Below are 17,422 nucleotides of genomic sequence, written 5' to 3'. Positions count from 1 at the left end.
TGCAGAGAGACTAGGGAACTGGACAGCTTGTGGATATAGTCATGACTCTTTCAGCAAAGCGATTCCTCTTCATTTTGGCATATATCAGTCGGGTCTCTGTTGTTGTTTTTACTTTTCCGTAAAACAGAATTTGTTTTTTTCAACATTTCAACAGGAAAGTCTGATGGGGAAGTTTCTCCTAAATGTTTCATTGCAGAGGTTGTTTCTTTAACAATTGCCTGAGGTTGATTTGTTAAATTAGAGGAAGGTATTTGACGCTGGAAATCCATGGGAAGTGATTATGGCTACGAACATATTTTTTAAGAGACCAGTATTGTTTGATGAGTTAAGAAATGTGTTACAGTTAAAACTCTTCAGGATATTGTAAAATGAAATTTTTCATCTTTTTCCACATTTTTCTCCTTGTCTTTGTAGTAATGTAATTCTAACAAATAGAAATTATTAATTGAATTGAGAAATATATGTGTTTACTGGAAATTGCTTAGCCTCTGAGTTGTAATTTTAATTTTATATTCTTTGTAGGATTATTTAACCATTCATAAGTACGGCAATGCAGCCAGAAATGATCTCTGGAATACACTGTCAGAGGTAAAGTATAGGAAGCTCGAATAGCAAAACCTCTTCTTGAATATTTGAATTGAGTTTATAAACCATTCGTTTAACTTTTATTGAGACTGACAGTTGTTTTTACTTTTTATATTTTCTCATATTGCTTTATCATTTTATTTTTGATGTATTACAAAAGTAATGGGGTTTAAAATTACTTAAAGTACAAATGGTAGTAAAAAAGTACCTTGCCTCCTCTCAAACAAGACAATACTGAAATACAACATTCATATGGTGTCAGATATTCATGTTTGAGAGAAATATTGAAGTTAAAGTAGTTTTTTTCTATAGGTGAATAACAAATATTTAAATTTGGTACTAGGCATACTGGGGATACTTAATGATGCTACAAGCACTTATTTTAACAATCAGCTATGTTTTATCTTCCATTAAGTAAAAACTTTAATGCTTATAAGGCTTTCCTTTCTCTATATATGCATGAAACTTAAGGCAACAAGGTTAATTTTACTAACACGTTATATTAGCTTCACTGATTTTACATGTTTTCATCCTTAAGTAAATCATAAAGGTAAAAATAAAAATGGCTTAATGTTAATTATGTTTATGGTTCATGTTTATGAAACTAATTTATACAATTTGGGTTACAAAGGCTTTAAAACGGAATGGAAAATTTGTAAATATACAAGAAGTAATGGATCAGTGGACACTCCAGATGGGTTATCCTGTTATCACAATCTTGGGAAATTCAACAGCAGAAAATAGAATAATAATTACCCAACAACATTTTATTTATGACATCAGTGCTAAAACTAAAGCACTTGAACTTCAAAATAACAGGTACAGCACTCTTTTACCTGAAAAAACAATTGCTTATATTCTTAGGTTTCACTTTGTGTTTTTAGCATTTTAAAAAGGATCGCTAGCCCAATTATAAAATGTAAGTGAAATATGGTTTTCATTTCTTTATTTACAGATGGTGTTTTCATTTTGATTCCTCTTTTACTCCCATTTCCAGATATTTTAACCATCAAAGTGACAGCACACCAAAGTTATTTTGTTTAAGCAGAGTTTAAATTATCATGGTGATTTAGAAAAATATGTGATTTTTTTTTACTTTTCCCTGTGAATGTTTGTTGAATAAAATTCAAAAAAGTTAGGATGCAATGAAGTCAATTAAATGGAATTGAGTAAACTGCGATTTATAAAATAGATGAAAATAGAAACTAACAATCCAGAAAGACTAATTAAAACAAACAAAAACCACAGCTAGACTAGTATCTGAGCCAAAGGAACTCAAAGTAGAACCATTTTTAAATGATCTGAGTATCAGTGTTACTTGGCATCAAAATATTTTCTCCTCCCTCATTCCATGTGTAAAACCACTGAACAAACAACATACATAGAATTTTTATTTGTTGTTAAACTTTCTTTTGAAACTCTTATTTAATTACTGAAAACAGCATATAGTGTTTCTTTCCTACTTCACGTTTCCTTACTGTATGGTGTTTTACTAAAGGCTGAGCCAAAGAAAGATAATGGAATGGTTCATTTCATTTTTCAAAAGGTGCCCTAAGAAAAGGTTGGAGTGGGGAGGGTACAGAAGGAATGGAGTTTAAAATTAATAAAGGGGTGTTTGGATTAGGTTGGTCATGCTGTCTCCCATTACATTACCCGGAGGTGTGAAGCATGAATTGTTTTTGTTTTTGCTTTTGTTCTTGTTTTAATCTCTGAGAGGGACGGAAATCATTTCCAAGTAGGCTAGCTCCAAGATGGGTTATAGGTAGAAGTGACTGAGAAATTCCTGAATGTTTTCTGGTGACTAAATTTGGAACAGCACGGACTTAAATCTCCCGGTCAATATATACGTGGGTCTTCAACAAACTGCCTTTGCAAAGTGGGAATACCCTGCCATACGTCAGGGTCTGACTCTGCCAGTGCTTCCTTTTACCCAGCCTGGGATTCTATAGAGCTGCCAAATGTGGCTTCTCATCCTCCACCCTTTGGCCCCAGGCTAAACCTGCTTAGGCATCAACCCCAGCCTTGCCAGGAAGTACATAAAAACTACTTGACTGTGGCAAAGTTAGAGAGATTTAGGCCATGCCTTTGAGAATGATCAGTTTGACACAAACATCACTGATGCAGAAAAACATAAAGGACCTGCAAATGACAGAACAAATTTTGAACAAAAATATGCTGTCAGCCTGTAACATGCATCAGATGTATGAGCTGTGAGTCTGACTCTTTTAAAGGCAGAATTTCTCCCAGGCTGCATAAGTATATGTAATGTGAATAGAGCTTTGCTTTCCTTAGAGTTGTAAAATCATATGGATAACGTTGAACCCTGAGAACCTGGTGTATAAAATATTAAGAGTAAGATAAGGCATGGAGTCCCTTTAAGCTCGAAAATTATTTTCTATCTATTTTGGAATAATTGAGCTTGCAGTTAAAAATTTAGTATTCATTTGTGTCTTATTGATCCATTTTATTCACTCTAAGATTGTGGCCAGAGCTTCAATATCAATCCTATCCATCCTTTGTACATAACCTTCCTAGGTCTTTATTGTACAGTGCAAACTGTTGATCCAGTGAGACAGTGCCCACCGGTACCAGAAATCCCATGAGCTGTGGATATTTTCTGAGCCAGTCTCATCAATTCTTTGTCCTGAATTTTGTAAAGGATATCAGAAAATCACAATAACATGCCCAAAACATTTTTAATGTATATAGTAATTATATTTGTCATATGGACTAACTATATTATAGTATAATTATAGTATATTATAGTATATAATATATATAGTATATTATATATATAGTATATAATATATATATAGTATAGTATATTATAGTATATTATAGTATAAAAGACTGCTATATAACTAATAATTGCATACAGTTCATTGATATGTAAAAGCGAGTAAGATATTGGCTAGAATTTATGTATTCTGGAAGTTCTGAATTTATGTAGCTTTTTTCTTTTTTTCTTCTTTTTTTTTCTTTGTAGCTTTTTTCTTTATGAAGTTAATACATTGCAATGTCAACCATTGTCTCCTCATCTGCTTATGGGGTTTCTCGGAGTCCTGTGCTACAGACAATTGTATTTATCTCCACAGTCATAATTCCCTTTGGTTATTGACCTGATGACAGGAATTTCTGTAGAGTTCGTGGTGTCTACGTTAATGCTTCATTGACATTGGTACCATTTTTAAGAAAGATTTTTCCCTTAAGCTAAAATAAGTACCTATTATTGTCTACCTTAACATGATTACTAGGATAAACATTGTTTTATTATAAAAAACATGAACTACAGAGAGAGCGATAACCCTGGGGAATATTAAAGAAAAATATATCTTAGAAGTCTATTGAAATGCATTTGTGTTTTTTTTTGGTTTTTTTGTTTTTTTTTTTTTTTCTGCTTAAAATGAGATGACTAGAATTCAACTTAGGTAGCTAAGGACACAATTTAATTTCACAAATGCTTTTTTCTAGTTTTTCTTCAAACATAACCCACTGCAGTCTGAGATTTTCTTTATAGCACACCACGCTTCACTCAACCATGTTTCGTGTCTTCCACTCTTTTAAGTTCTAACCATCAAGCAAAGAGCTTTCTTTGATTTTTCAAATGAAACTTCAAAATGAAGTTGGGAAAAGACCAGATAGGTGTTGTTTGGAAAGTTATGAAAAACAATATACAGGATTCATAGTATAGCAATTCAGAAATGAATACAAATTTTAGATAGGCTTGGTAATTTGTAATTTTTATTTTGTTTTTGTGACAATATAAACATTTTAACTGTGTGCATACACGATCATGCAGACATATACACACACAGACACAGAGTAAAAACATTCTTGGGAAGAATACAGAAGACTATTTCAAAAGTTTTACAAAATGCCCAAGTGTTTGGATCCCAATACTTTATAGTTAACTCTTTTGCATCTGAACAGCTGTGTGATTAAGTGTCTGCCATGCATTAAGTTTCCCATAGGGATGTGGCATTGACTGTAAGCAACACCCAGGTTCTAAGAAGAATTTCTTTTTCTTGTACTTAAGAAACTTTTGCTAAAACTCAAATACTGAAGCATTACCATAGAAATATTATCATTGTTTCTAGTTCTACTATTTAAAAGAATACAGCTTAAATAAATGCAAAAGTATATTTATTTATATTGGGGCAAATAATATTTCACATTTTAAGATCATGCTTTAAAAAGGCACATTTATCCTTGAGGATCTTTAAACATCTTCAATTTTGTATATTCCTTGCCCTTTAATGGATACTTGTTTGACTTCTCAATTTAGTTGACCGAACTCAATGTGGAAGATATGGACCAGAAAGTTAAGTTCATAAAGTTAATCTCGGATTAACTGATTTGGTTCCTTTCATTTTACTTTGGTCTCATCCCATTTGATCCAATTCAATAGCAGTTTCTGGAACGCCTTCCATTTCTAGGTTTTTTCAAGATATTAGGTTTACAAATATGAGCGTGTGGTTTAAGAGTCAGACACACAGTTAAGCATTACTGTCTGTTAAATATTTTTTTTTCAATTAATCAAAGAAGAGTCATTATTTTTAGAGAACAACTGTTAAAGAAATAAATATCTATTCTCTTTGTCTTTCTTATAGTAATACCATTATTAAATATTTTCCATATTCTTGGTATTATGTGAAGAGGTTGGCAGGCTTTGAATAAGAGCTTACATGGGTTATGTTCATTTATGTCTACTTTAAAAATGATACGTTTGGGTATATAGGTTATTGATTTCCTGACCAACCATGTGGATTCCACTGTGGTGGAGCTTAGTGTCTCCATGTAGTTGGCACTCAAAAATATTTTGCTGATAGGGGGAGGAGTCAAGATGGCGGAGAAGTAGCAGGCTGAGACTACTTCAGCTACCAGGAGATCAGCTAGATAGCTAATCTAAAAATTGCAAACAGCTGCAAATCCATCGGCAGATCGAAGAGAAGAAGAACAGCAATTCTGGAAACAGAAAAACAACCACTTTCTGAAAGGTAGGACTGGCGGAGACGTGAATCCAAAGCGACGGGAAGATAGACCCCGGGGGAGGGGCTGGCTCCAGGCAAGCGGCGGAGCAACGGAGCACAAAATCAGGACTTTTAAAAGTCTGTTCTGCTGAGGGACATCGCTCCAGAGGCTAAACCGGGGCGAAGCCCACGCGGGGTCAGCGTGGCCTCAGGTCCCGCAGGGTCACAGAAGAATCGGGGGTGTCTGAGTGTTGCAGAGCTTGTGGCTATTGGAACAGGAAAGCCGGCTACAGAGACAGAGCTGACAGTAAGATCACAGCTCGGGGTTACCTTCAACCGGTCGCAGGCTCGGTGAGCTCGGAGCGCGGCCGGAGGTCAGGCAGACGGGAGTTACTGGGCGCTGTTCTCTGAGGGCGCACTGAGGAGTGGGGCCCTAGGCTCTCAGCTCCTCCGGGCTGGAGACCAGGAGGCCGCCATTTGTATTCCCGTCCTCCGGAACTCTACGGAAAGCGTTCAGGGAACAAAAGCTCCTGAAAGCAAACCCGAGAGGATTACTCACCCCGGCCCCGGGTAAGGGTGGTGCAATTCCACCTGGGGCAAAGACACTTGAGAATCACTACACCAGTCCCCTCCCCAGAAGATCAACAAGAAATCCAGCCGAGACCAAGTTCACCTACCAAGGAGTGCGGTTTCAATACCAAGGAGAGCAGCAGAATTCCAGAGGAGGAGAAAGCAAAGCATGGAACTCATGGCTTTCTCCCTGTGATTTTTTTTAGTCTTGCAGATAATTTAATTTTTTTCTTTTTCATTTTTTGTTTTTTTTCTCGCCTTCTGGTAAAATTTTTTTTTAACTTTTACCCTTTTCTTTTTTAACGTTTTTTTAACTAGTTTATCTAATATAGATATATTTTCTTTTTTATATGTTTCTTTATTCGTTTTCTTTTTTTAAAATTCTTTTCTTTTCTTTTTTTTTCTTTCTCCCTTTTTGAACCTCTTTTTATTCCCTTTCTCCCCCCTCATGATTTGGGATCTCTTCTGATTTGGTTAAAGCATATTTTCCTGGGGTTGTTGCAACCCTTTTAGTATTTTACTTGCTCCTTCATATACTCTTATCTGGATAAAATGACAAGACAGAAAAATTCACCACAGAAAAAGAACAAGAGGCAGTACCGAAGGCTAGGGACCTAATCAATACAGATATTGGTAATATGTCAGATCTAGAGTTCAGAATGACAATTCTCAAGGTTCTAGCCGGGCTCGATAAAGGCATGGAAGATATTAGAGAAACCCTCTCGGGAGGTATAAAAGCCCTTTCTGGAGAAATAAAAGAACTAAAATCTAACCAAGTTGAAATAAAAAAGGTATTAATGAGGTGCAATCAAAAATGGAGGCTCTCACTGCTAGGATAAATGAGGCAGAAGAAAGAATTAGTAATATAGAAGACCAAATGACAGAGAATAAAGAAGCTGAGCAAAAGAGGGACAAACAGCTACTGGACCACGAGGGGAGAATTCGAGAGATAAGTGACACCATAAGACGAAACAACATTAGAATAATTGGGATTCCAGAAGAAGAAGAAAGAGAGAGGGGAGCAGAAGGTATACTGGAGAGAATTATTGGGGAGAATTTCCCCAGTATGGCAAAGGGAACGAGCATCAAAATTCAGGCGGTTCAGAGAACACCCCTCAAAATCAATAAGAATAGGCCCACACCCCGTCACCTAATAGTAAAATTTACAAATCTCAGTGACAAAGAGAAAATCCTGAAAGCAGCCCGGGAAAAGAGGTCTGTAACATACAATGGTAAAAATATTAGATTGGCAGCTGACTTATCCACAGAGACCTGGCAGGCCAGAAAGAGCTGGCATGATATTTTCAGAGCACTAAACGAGAAGAACATGCAGCCAAGAATACTATATCCAGCCAGGCTATCATTGAAAATAGAAGGAGAGATTAAAAGCTTCCAGGACAAACAAAAACTGAAAGAATTTGCAAACACCAAACCAGCTCTACAGGAAATATTGAAAGGGGTCCTCTAAGCAAAGAGAGAGCCTACAAGTGGTAGATCAGAAAGGAACAGAGACCATATACAGTAACAGTCACCTTACAGGCAATACAATGGCACTAAATTCATATCTCTCAATAGTTACCCTGAATGTTAATGGGCTAAATGCCCCTGTCAAAAGACACAGGGTATCAGAATGGATAAAAAAACAAAACCCATCTATATGTTGCCTCCAAGAAACTCATTTTAAGCCTGAAGACACCTCCAGATTTAAAGTGAGGGGGTGGAAAAGAATTTACCATGCTAATGGACATCAGAAGAAAGCAGGAGTGGCAATCCTTATATCAGATCAATTAGATTTTAAGCCAAACTATAATAAGAGATGAGGAAGGACACTATATCATACTCAAAGGGTCTGCCCAACAAGAAGATCTAACAATTTTAAATATCTATGCCCCCAACGTGGGAGCAGCCTACTATATAAACCAATTAATAACAAAATCAAAGAAACACATCAACAATAATACAATAATAGTAGGGGACTTTAACACTCCCCTCACTGAAATGGACAGATCATCCAAGCAAAAGATCAGCAAGGAAATAAAGGCCTTAAATGACAGACTGGACCAGATGGACATCACAGATATATTCAGAACTTTTCATCCCAAAGCAACAGAGTACACATTCTTCTCTAGTGCACATGGAACATTCTCCAGAATAGATCACATCCTCGGTCCTAAATCAGGACTCAACCGGTATCAAAAGATTGGGATCATTCCCTGCATATTTTCAGACCATAATGCTCTAAAGCTAGAACTCAACCACAAAAGGAAGTTTGGAAAGAACCCAAATACATGGAGACTAAACAGCATCCTTCTAAAGAATGAATGGGTCAACCGGGAAATTAAAGAAGAATTGAAAAAAATCATGGAAACAAATGATAATGAAAATACAATGGTTCAAAATCTGTGGGACACAACAAAGGCAGTCCTGAGAGGAAAGTATATAGCGGTACAAGCCTTTCTCAAGAAACAAGAAAGGCCTCAGGTACACAACCTAACCCTACACCTAAAGGAGCTGGAGAAAGAACAAGAAAGAAACCCTAAGCCCAGCAGGAGAAGAGAAATCATAAAGATCAGAGCAGAAATCAATGAAATAGAAACCAAAAAAACAATAAAACAAATCAACGAAACTAGGAGCTGGTTCTTTGAAAGAATTAATAAAATCGATAAACCCCTGGCCAGACTTATCAAAAAGAAAAAAGAAAGGACCCAAATAAATAAAATCATGAATGAAAGAGGAGAGATCACAACTAACACCAAAGAAATACAAACAACTATAAGAACATACTATGAGCAACTCTACGCCAACAAATTTGACAATCTGGAAGAAATGGATACATTCCTAGAAACATATAAACTACCACAACTGAACCAGGAAGAAATCGAAAGCCTGAACAGACCCATAACCAGTAAGGAGATTGAAACAGTCATTAAAAATCTCCAAACAAACAAAAGCCCAGGGCCAGACGGCTTCCCGGGGGAATTCTACCAAACATTTAAAGAAGAACTAATTCCTATTCTCCTGAAACTGTTCCAAAAAATAGAAATGGAAGGAAAACTTCCAAACTCATTTTATGAGGCCAGCATCACCTTGATCCCCAAACCAGACAAGGATCCCATCAAAAAAGAGAGCTATAGACCAATATCCTTGATGAACACAGATGCGAAAATACTCAACAAAATACTAGCCAATAGGATTCAGCAGTACATTAAAAGGATTATTCACCACGACCAAGTGGGATTTATTCCAGGGCTGCAAGGTTGGTTCAACATCCGCAAATCAGTCAATGTGATACAACACATCAATAAAAGAAAGAACAAGAACCATATGATACTCTCAATAGATGCTGAAAAAGCATTTGACAAAGTACAGCATCCCTTCCTGATCAAAACTCTTCAAAGTGTAGGGATAGAGGGCACATACCTCAATATCATCAAAGCCATCTATGAAAAACCCACCGCAAATATCATTCTCAATGGAGAAAAATTGAAAGCTTTTCCGCTAAGGTCAGGAACACGGCAGGGATGTCCATTATCACCACTGCTATTCAACATAGTACTAGAGGTCCTAGCCTCAGCAATCAGACAACGAAAGGAAATTAAAGGCATCCAAATCGGCAAAGAAGAAGTCAAATTATCACTCTTTGCAGATGATATGATACTATATGTGGAAAACCCAAAAGACTCCACTCCAAAACTGCTAGAACTTATACAGGAAGTCAGTAAAGTGTCAGGATATAAAATCAATGCACAGAAATCAGTTGCATTTCTCTACACCAACAACAAGACAGAAGAAAGAGAAATTAAAGAGTCAATCCCATTTACAATTGCACCCCAAACCATAAGATACCTAGGAATAAACCTAACCAAAGAGGCACAGAATCTATACTCAGAAAACTATAAAGTACTCATGAAAGAAATTGAGGAAGACACAGAGAAATGGAAAAATGTTCCATGCTCCTGGATTGGAAGAATAAATATTGTGAAAATGTCTATGATACCTAAAGCAATCTACACATTTAATGCAATTCCTATCAAAGTACCATCCATCTTTTTCAAAGAAATGGAACAAAGAATTCTAAAATTTATATGGAACCAGAAAAGACCTCGAATAGCCAAAGGGATATTGAAAAAGAAAGCCAAAGTTGGTAGCATCACAATTCCAGACTTCAAGCTCTATTACAAAGCTGTCGTCATCAAGACAGCATGGTACTGGCACAAAAACAGACACATAGATCAATGGAACAGAATAGAGAGCCCAGAAATAGACCCTCAACTCTACAGTCAACTAATCTTCGACAAAGCAGGAAAGAATGTCCAATGGAAAAAAGACAGCCTCTTCAATAAATGGTGCTGGGAAAACTGGACAGCCACATGCAGAAAAATGAAATTGGACCATTTCCTTACACCCACACGAAAATAGACTCAAAATGGATGAAGGACCTCAGTGTGCGAAAGGAATCCATCAAAATCCTTGAGGAGAACACAGTCAGCAACTTCTTCGACCTCAGCCGCAGCAACAACTTCCTAGGAACAACACCAAAGGCAAGGGAAGCAAGGGCAAAAATGAACTATTGGGATTTCATCAAGATCAAAAGCTTTTGCACAGCAAAGGAAACAGTTAACAAAATCAAAAGACAACTGACAGAATGGGAGAAGATATTTGCAAACAACATATCAGATAAAGGACTAGTGTCCAGAATCTATAAAGAACTTAGCAAACTCAACACCCAAAGAATAAATAATCCAATCAAGAAATGGGCAGAGGACATGAACAGACATTTCTGCAAAGAAGACATCCAGATGGCCAACAGACACATGAAAAAGTGCTCCATATCACTCGGCATCAGGGAAATATAAATCAAAACCACAATGAGATATCACCTCACACCAGTCAGAATGGCTAAAATCAACAAGTCAGGAAATGACAGATGCTGGTGAGGATGCGGAGAAAGAGGAACCCTCCTATACTGTTGGTGCGAATGCAAGCTGGTGCAGCCACTCTGGAAAACAGCATGGAGGTTCCTCAAAATGTTGAAAATAGAACTGCCCTATGACCCAGCAATTGCACTACTGGGTATTTACCCTAAAGACACAAATGTAGTGATCCAAAGGGGCACGTGCACCCGAATGTTTATAGCAGCAATGTCCACAATAGCCAAACTATGGAAAGAACCTAGATGTCCATCAACAGATGAATGGATCAAGAAGATGTGGTATATATACACAATGGAATACTATGCAGCCATCAAAAGAAATGAAATCTTGCCATTTGCAACAACATGGATGGAACTAGAGCATATCATGCTTAGCGAAATAAGTCAAGCGGAGAAAGACAACTATCATATGATCTCCCTGATATGAGGAAGTGGTGATGCAACATGGGGGCTTAAGTGGGTAGAAGAAGAATCAATGAAACAGATGGAATTGGGAGGGAGACAAACCATAAGTGACTCTTAATCTCACAAAAGAAACTGAGGGTTGCTGGGGAGAGGGGGATTGGGAGAAGGGGGTGGGATTATGGACATTGCGGAGGGTATGTGCTTTGGTGAGTGCTGTGAAGTGTGTAAACCTGGTGATTCACAGACCTGTACCCCTGGGGATAAAAACATATGTTTATAAAAAATAAAAAATTTTAAAAAATATTTTGCTGATTAAATACAGCATAATATTTTTAAAATTTAGAATTTTAAACACATTATTTTAACTTTCCATATCGTAGGAGGGCAATTGGTGTAAAATTATTAATTTCTTCCACTCTTCCACTTAGATTTGTTACATTACTGACATTTGTTTGTTGTGAATGAGAAAGATGAAATGACAAAGTAATTAAATTCCATATAACAGATTTAGAGGAAATGTCTTCTCTTCCCATCCCCCCAAAGCAGATTCATTATATTTGTAATTATATAATCCCTGGTATGTTTCCTGAAAAATACCAATTCTCTGTTTACTTTCCCAATTATAGAACTCACACAGTGTCTCTTCCATAAAATCAAAAATATTTTTCACATACTAGATATTATTGGCTACCCCTGCTGTTAATAGTGCAATGATAAGTCAACATAATTCGGCTGTACTTCATAGAAAGGAACATAATGTAGTCATTGAACTTATTGTAAGACCATCCAGTTTATCTCTGGGTAGCCATTTGAGATTAAATTGATACTACTTCATGTACAAGTGTAAACTTCCATTTTTTTCCTACAAAAAGGCAAATTCTAGAAAATGCTTCTCTTAATAGCTGAGACTCCTGACTGATCCCTGAATGTTGGTTGATGATTTCACACACCAGTTTGGAAATTTCATTTCAGAAAACAGCATTAAAGGTGTTCCACACTAATCTTTATATTGATCTGAATTTTAGGGGAATCATTACTTTCACCTTTCATTCCTGCTTTGCTGAATAACTTTAGGTGTGCTGTTTTAACTTTTCTGTAAAATGTGATACTACTGCTTTTTAGGATAGTTAAGTGAATAAACAAGTATAATGTTGAAATGTAAATGCATCAAGCCACTGAAATGTGCATTAATTTAACATAGAAACAAGGAGAAGGGAGTTATTTTGAGACTTTAATCAATATTTGGTGTGGCTCTGATTTATTGATTTTAGCTACTTTTTATTCCATAATGTAAAATGCAAATTTTTTTTCAAGATAAATTGTGTTGTTTAAAGTCTCCCTTTTATATTGAAATTAAAACTCTTATAGGCTAAGTCTGCTTAGTGGCATTGTAGAAGTGAATTCATCTTCTTGACTTACTCTTTACTTTTGTAAGTGGGGAATTTTTAATTTTCCCCTAAAGAGAATAATGGAAATCATCCAGAAGGTGCATAGCAAATGTTGTTTGTTTATTTGTTATAACCAATTTTATTCTTAAAGCTTCTATTATATTTTGCAGTTATCTGTGGCAGATTCCACTAACTATTGTGGTAGGAAATAGAAGCCATGTGTCTTCAGAAGCAATTATTTGGGTGTCTAACAAATCAGGTAAAATATATATGCTCCCCTCAGGAACTATTTGGTTTCAGATAATTGTTTAGCAACTTAACCTCTGGTTTCAGCCTTTATAAAAATGTGAATAAAGACAAACTAGAAAGAGAATATGGAAGAATGATAATCACCTCTACAAAATTAAGTATAGTATAGTTTAAGTCTAATTTTCATATGCCTATATAATTCTTAAGTTCATTTGGGTCATTGGTGGTAAAGAGAAAATGTAAAACAAAACATTGATAGTACTTTTAGCTGTTTTAAACTGTATCATTTTCTAATGCCAAATGTAATTAAATTATAATTATAAACTCCCCATAGAACAGTATGCCAAATAATGAAACAGAGGTCACCATTTTCAATTCCATTTTCCTGCTATTTTCTTTTTTCCAGACTGGCTCTTTAAAGAATGGACAAGGCGATATTCTCCATAAAATTAGATAATTATAGGCACAGAAGGGAGGGGCTCTGATAGGTCATCAAAGCATCACCTAAACTAGGGTCAATTCTCAAGCAGTAGAGAAAGATGAGATTCTATTCTGTTTCTAAAAATCTTCAAATAAGATAGCGCCCTATTTAAATTCACTATCAGAAAGCTATTTCTTGAATTCAATCTGAATCCTTCATGCTAGATGTGAAACAGGTCTCTTTAATTTCTGTTTACTATTGAACTGGAGAAAAAGCCAATTATCATCTTTTATGTAACATTTTATTTAGATTTAGATGGTCAAGTATGTCCACATTTTGTTTTTTCTAACTGCTTTCTTCCATTCTGCTAATTGATATTGTCTTATTTCATAACCACTATAAGCAGCCACAAACTCTTTTTTGCAGTAAGTGAGGCATAATCAAATCACAAACATTGTGTCTGTTCCTCAGTCTTGCTATTATAAAGGAGATGTAAGTGCTCAAAATACATATTTACAAGAAAAAGTTCTTAAAGCAAAATCTAATCTAGCTTACCAAAAATATAAATGTTTGTATTTTCAGTTGAATTTTTACTCATATGTTCATGTGGTATTTTAACATATGATCACATACTATTGAAAATGTGCGCTTTTATTTATATACATTGTGTATGAAAGATTCATAAGTAATGTAGTGATGAATTGAAATGCTTATTTTAAAATTTATTAGTGTTTTTCCTTTTAAAGTTGCTTATTATAATCTATTCTTTTTATTTCTTAGAATTAGCATTTATACCATGATTCTTAATTCACTTACTGTATTATTTGTTTTTTTTTTTTTTTACTGCTTTTTTACTCTCATGTAGTTGTTTTGTTTATCTACATAATTTGCTATGAAATGATGAGTGAAAACAGTGAGTCATTAACTTAATGACCTAACTATTAGATCCTCCATGGGATTGCTAGGAACATGAAATAGAACAGTTTTCAGAAACACAAGTAAAACATTTCTCATTGGGGGGTACAATTACAAGAGAGCAAAGATACTGATTAAGGCAGGATCAGGCCAAAACATCACTCGTAGAGAACAGATCCAGGGTAAGCCTGATTCTTCTTGGTTACTTTCCCCACATCCATTTCCTCTAACTCCCTAGTTGTCTGTATGCTCTTTTTCACATGGTATTCTCTCGTTTCACACATCGTACATGGAATAGTGTCACAGCTCTTCTTGACCAATAACCACAGGTGTGTTTGAGAGGTTGTTTCCGTTTGTAGTCTCTCATTATTAATCAGGAATAATAACAACATGATTTACATTTACCTGAAATGTCACCTTTATTAATACATGTGACATGCACACTACCTAGTGTATGCAGTGCATAACTCTGGGAGATGATACTGATATTGACCCTGATACTGAGTTGTGCCATCTACAGTGTGTCAGTTTCCATTTAATCACAGCAGTCTTCTGGCTGATGAAACATGGTCCCAGTGGCAGTGTTGACGCTTTTGTGGGGAATGCCCACACAAAGTAAATGTTTCTTGAAAACTTTGTAAATATGTAAATCTGGAAGAAGCTTCCAAGAGAGACTTAAAAGAAAGACAACCATTCTGTTTTCCCTTTCAGGCTCATTCTTTAGTTTTGTCTTTAAGTCCTTCATTCTGATGACAAAAAAAAATTGACACAAGGCACAGACTAGGGGAAAAATGATTGTTAACTCTTATCTCCTTTTATTCAAAATACAGTTAACTAGGGGCACCTGGGTGGCTCAGTTGGTTAAGTGTCCAACTTTTGGTTTCAGTTCAGGTCATGATCTTAGGGTCTTGAGATCAAGCCCCACACTGAGCTCCATGCTCAGCAGGGAGTCATGTACAGATTCTCTCCCTCTGCCCTTACTTCCCTCTCTAAAAATAAATAAATAACTCAAGATAAAAAATATAGTTAACTAATATCGGTAACAATGTTTTTCCATAAAAACGTTAAGAAAATTTCGGTCAATTCTTACCAACATTATATTTTAGAAGTCTACCTTTTGGTTATAACAGTAAGATCAATGTTGTTATAATTTTTCATTGTCAGTCACATAGATTTGATCTCACCAGGTATTAAGGCACAGTTGTGGTGATTAAAAAAAGTATAAATTTGATTTGAATCAAATTTCCATTTATTAAACCCATTAGATGAATATCGAATTAATTCCAAGTTAAGGTATAGTTTATTTTAGCCTAAAATAGCTTTTAAATAAACTTTTAAATTACTAAAAGAAGGTAAAAGGATTTATCTCTTTTGTTTTTACTACTGAGATATTGAGAATGCAGAAGTTTATAAATATAGCAACTTGTAGGGTGACAATGAATGTGTAATGTAAGGGAATAAATTTAATGCCAGATGTTAGGAAAGAAAAGATTGAGAGTAAAAGGGAAATTGATGTTGAAATTGTAAGTAAACATTAAAAATAATGTAATGATATAGTGCTTGCCTTAAGCATTGTTTTGTATGACTTGCAAGGCTTTAGAATGTGTTATTTTTATCTCCATTTTACAAATGAGGAAGTTAGGGTTTGAGAAATAAGTTGCCTAAATTGTCTTAGGAGCTTGCTTTTTCTTCCCCTAAACATATTCCCTCTAAACCACAAACACACACATAAAATTTTAAGATTTTGGCAGGTTGCTTTGCTGATGCGCTAATTACTCAACATGTTACCATTGTATACATGTACATTTCTTTATAGGGTCTATGGAGCATTTTCTAATTCAATTCTCAGACAAGTCCAGTGAGAAAACAAGTATGTGTTATATCTGAGTATACAAGTATGTACAAGCAACTCGTATACAGGCAACAAGTATGTGTTGCTACCCTCGTTACTTTGGTTAACTTTTTGTTTGTTTTAAATTCTGATTTTTCTGCAACGGGCCAATATAGAGAAGAAAGTCTTAATCTTCTTCTTTTTGTGCAGAAAGTATAGGCTATAAACCCAAAATATTATAAAATTCCAACTATTCTGTGCCCTGATATAATCTAAATTTTGTGCCATTTTGGATACATTCTACATACAATTTTAAGTTGTTATTACTAACACTCAAAACACAACTTTTAGACTTTTTATTTTGGTACACATCACGTACCATACCTCATTAAGCCATTGGAAAAGATCTCTTTAAAATTCATTGCTTGCCATTAGTTAATTTGAAGAACATTTTAAAGATATAATTAACTAGAATGAAAAAAGACATTTAAAAATCTATTACAAATCTTTCAGGGAATCATTTCTCCAAAGATTTCATTTATAACAAAGGCATAAAAACATTCATGAACAGTAATAACCTTCAGGTTTTAGTTATCAATTTAATAATAGCATACTTATAACAATAGATGCTTGCCTTTTTTATTCTTATCAGATGAAATAGAAGGTATAGGGGTTGCTTTCCCATTTAAATTAGTCTCTTTTCTACCTGTAAGCCATTGAATTCCATAAGTTTATTTTTTTAATTTTTAAAAATTTTTTGAATTTTCAAGTTTTTATTTTAATTCTGGTTAATTAATAGACAGTGTAATATTGGTTTCAGGAGTAGAATTTAGTGATTCATCACTTACATATAACACCCAGTGCTCATTACAGTAGGTTCCCTCCTTAATGTCCAAGTATAGCCAAGTGTATCACATGAAGTTAAATTTTCCCAGCTCTCTAAAATGTGAACAAGAATAACTTTTTAAAAAACAGATTTAATATCATAGGATTTGATGACTGTTTCAGAATTGTAAATACCTAAATCACATATTCATATATTAAACTTGATTCTTGAATATTATAATTTCTTCAAAAAATAACACTTCTTAGATCAAAATAATCAAATTTACTTTTTTTTAAAAAAGATTTTTATTTATTTATTTGACAGACAGA

At 34.9% G+C, this 17,422-nt stretch overlaps 1 protein-coding gene across 1 annotated transcript in view; it reads left to right on the top strand.

The window, feature by feature from the left end:
* Positions 1-17,422, top strand: part of TRHDE (thyrotropin releasing hormone degrading enzyme) — a 389,311-nt gene that overhangs the window by 283,170 nt on the left and 88,719 nt on the right. The window contains exons 8-10 of the mRNA XM_032347011.1: positions 523-588; positions 1,217-1,404; positions 13,022-13,110. Of these exons, the coding sequence (XP_032202902.1) occupies positions 523-588; positions 1,217-1,404; positions 13,022-13,110 (343 nt within the window). The remainder of the gene's footprint in view (positions 1-522; positions 589-1,216; positions 1,405-13,021; positions 13,111-17,422) is intronic.

Source organism: Mustela erminea, chromosome 6, assembly GCF_009829155.1.
Source record: "Mustela erminea isolate mMusErm1 chromosome 6, mMusErm1.Pri, whole genome shotgun sequence".
NCBI lineage: Eukaryota > Metazoa > Chordata > Mammalia > Carnivora > Mustelidae > Mustela > Mustela erminea.
Note: the sequence above shows the minus strand (reverse complement) of the source record. Positions and strands in the feature narration are given on the sequence as shown.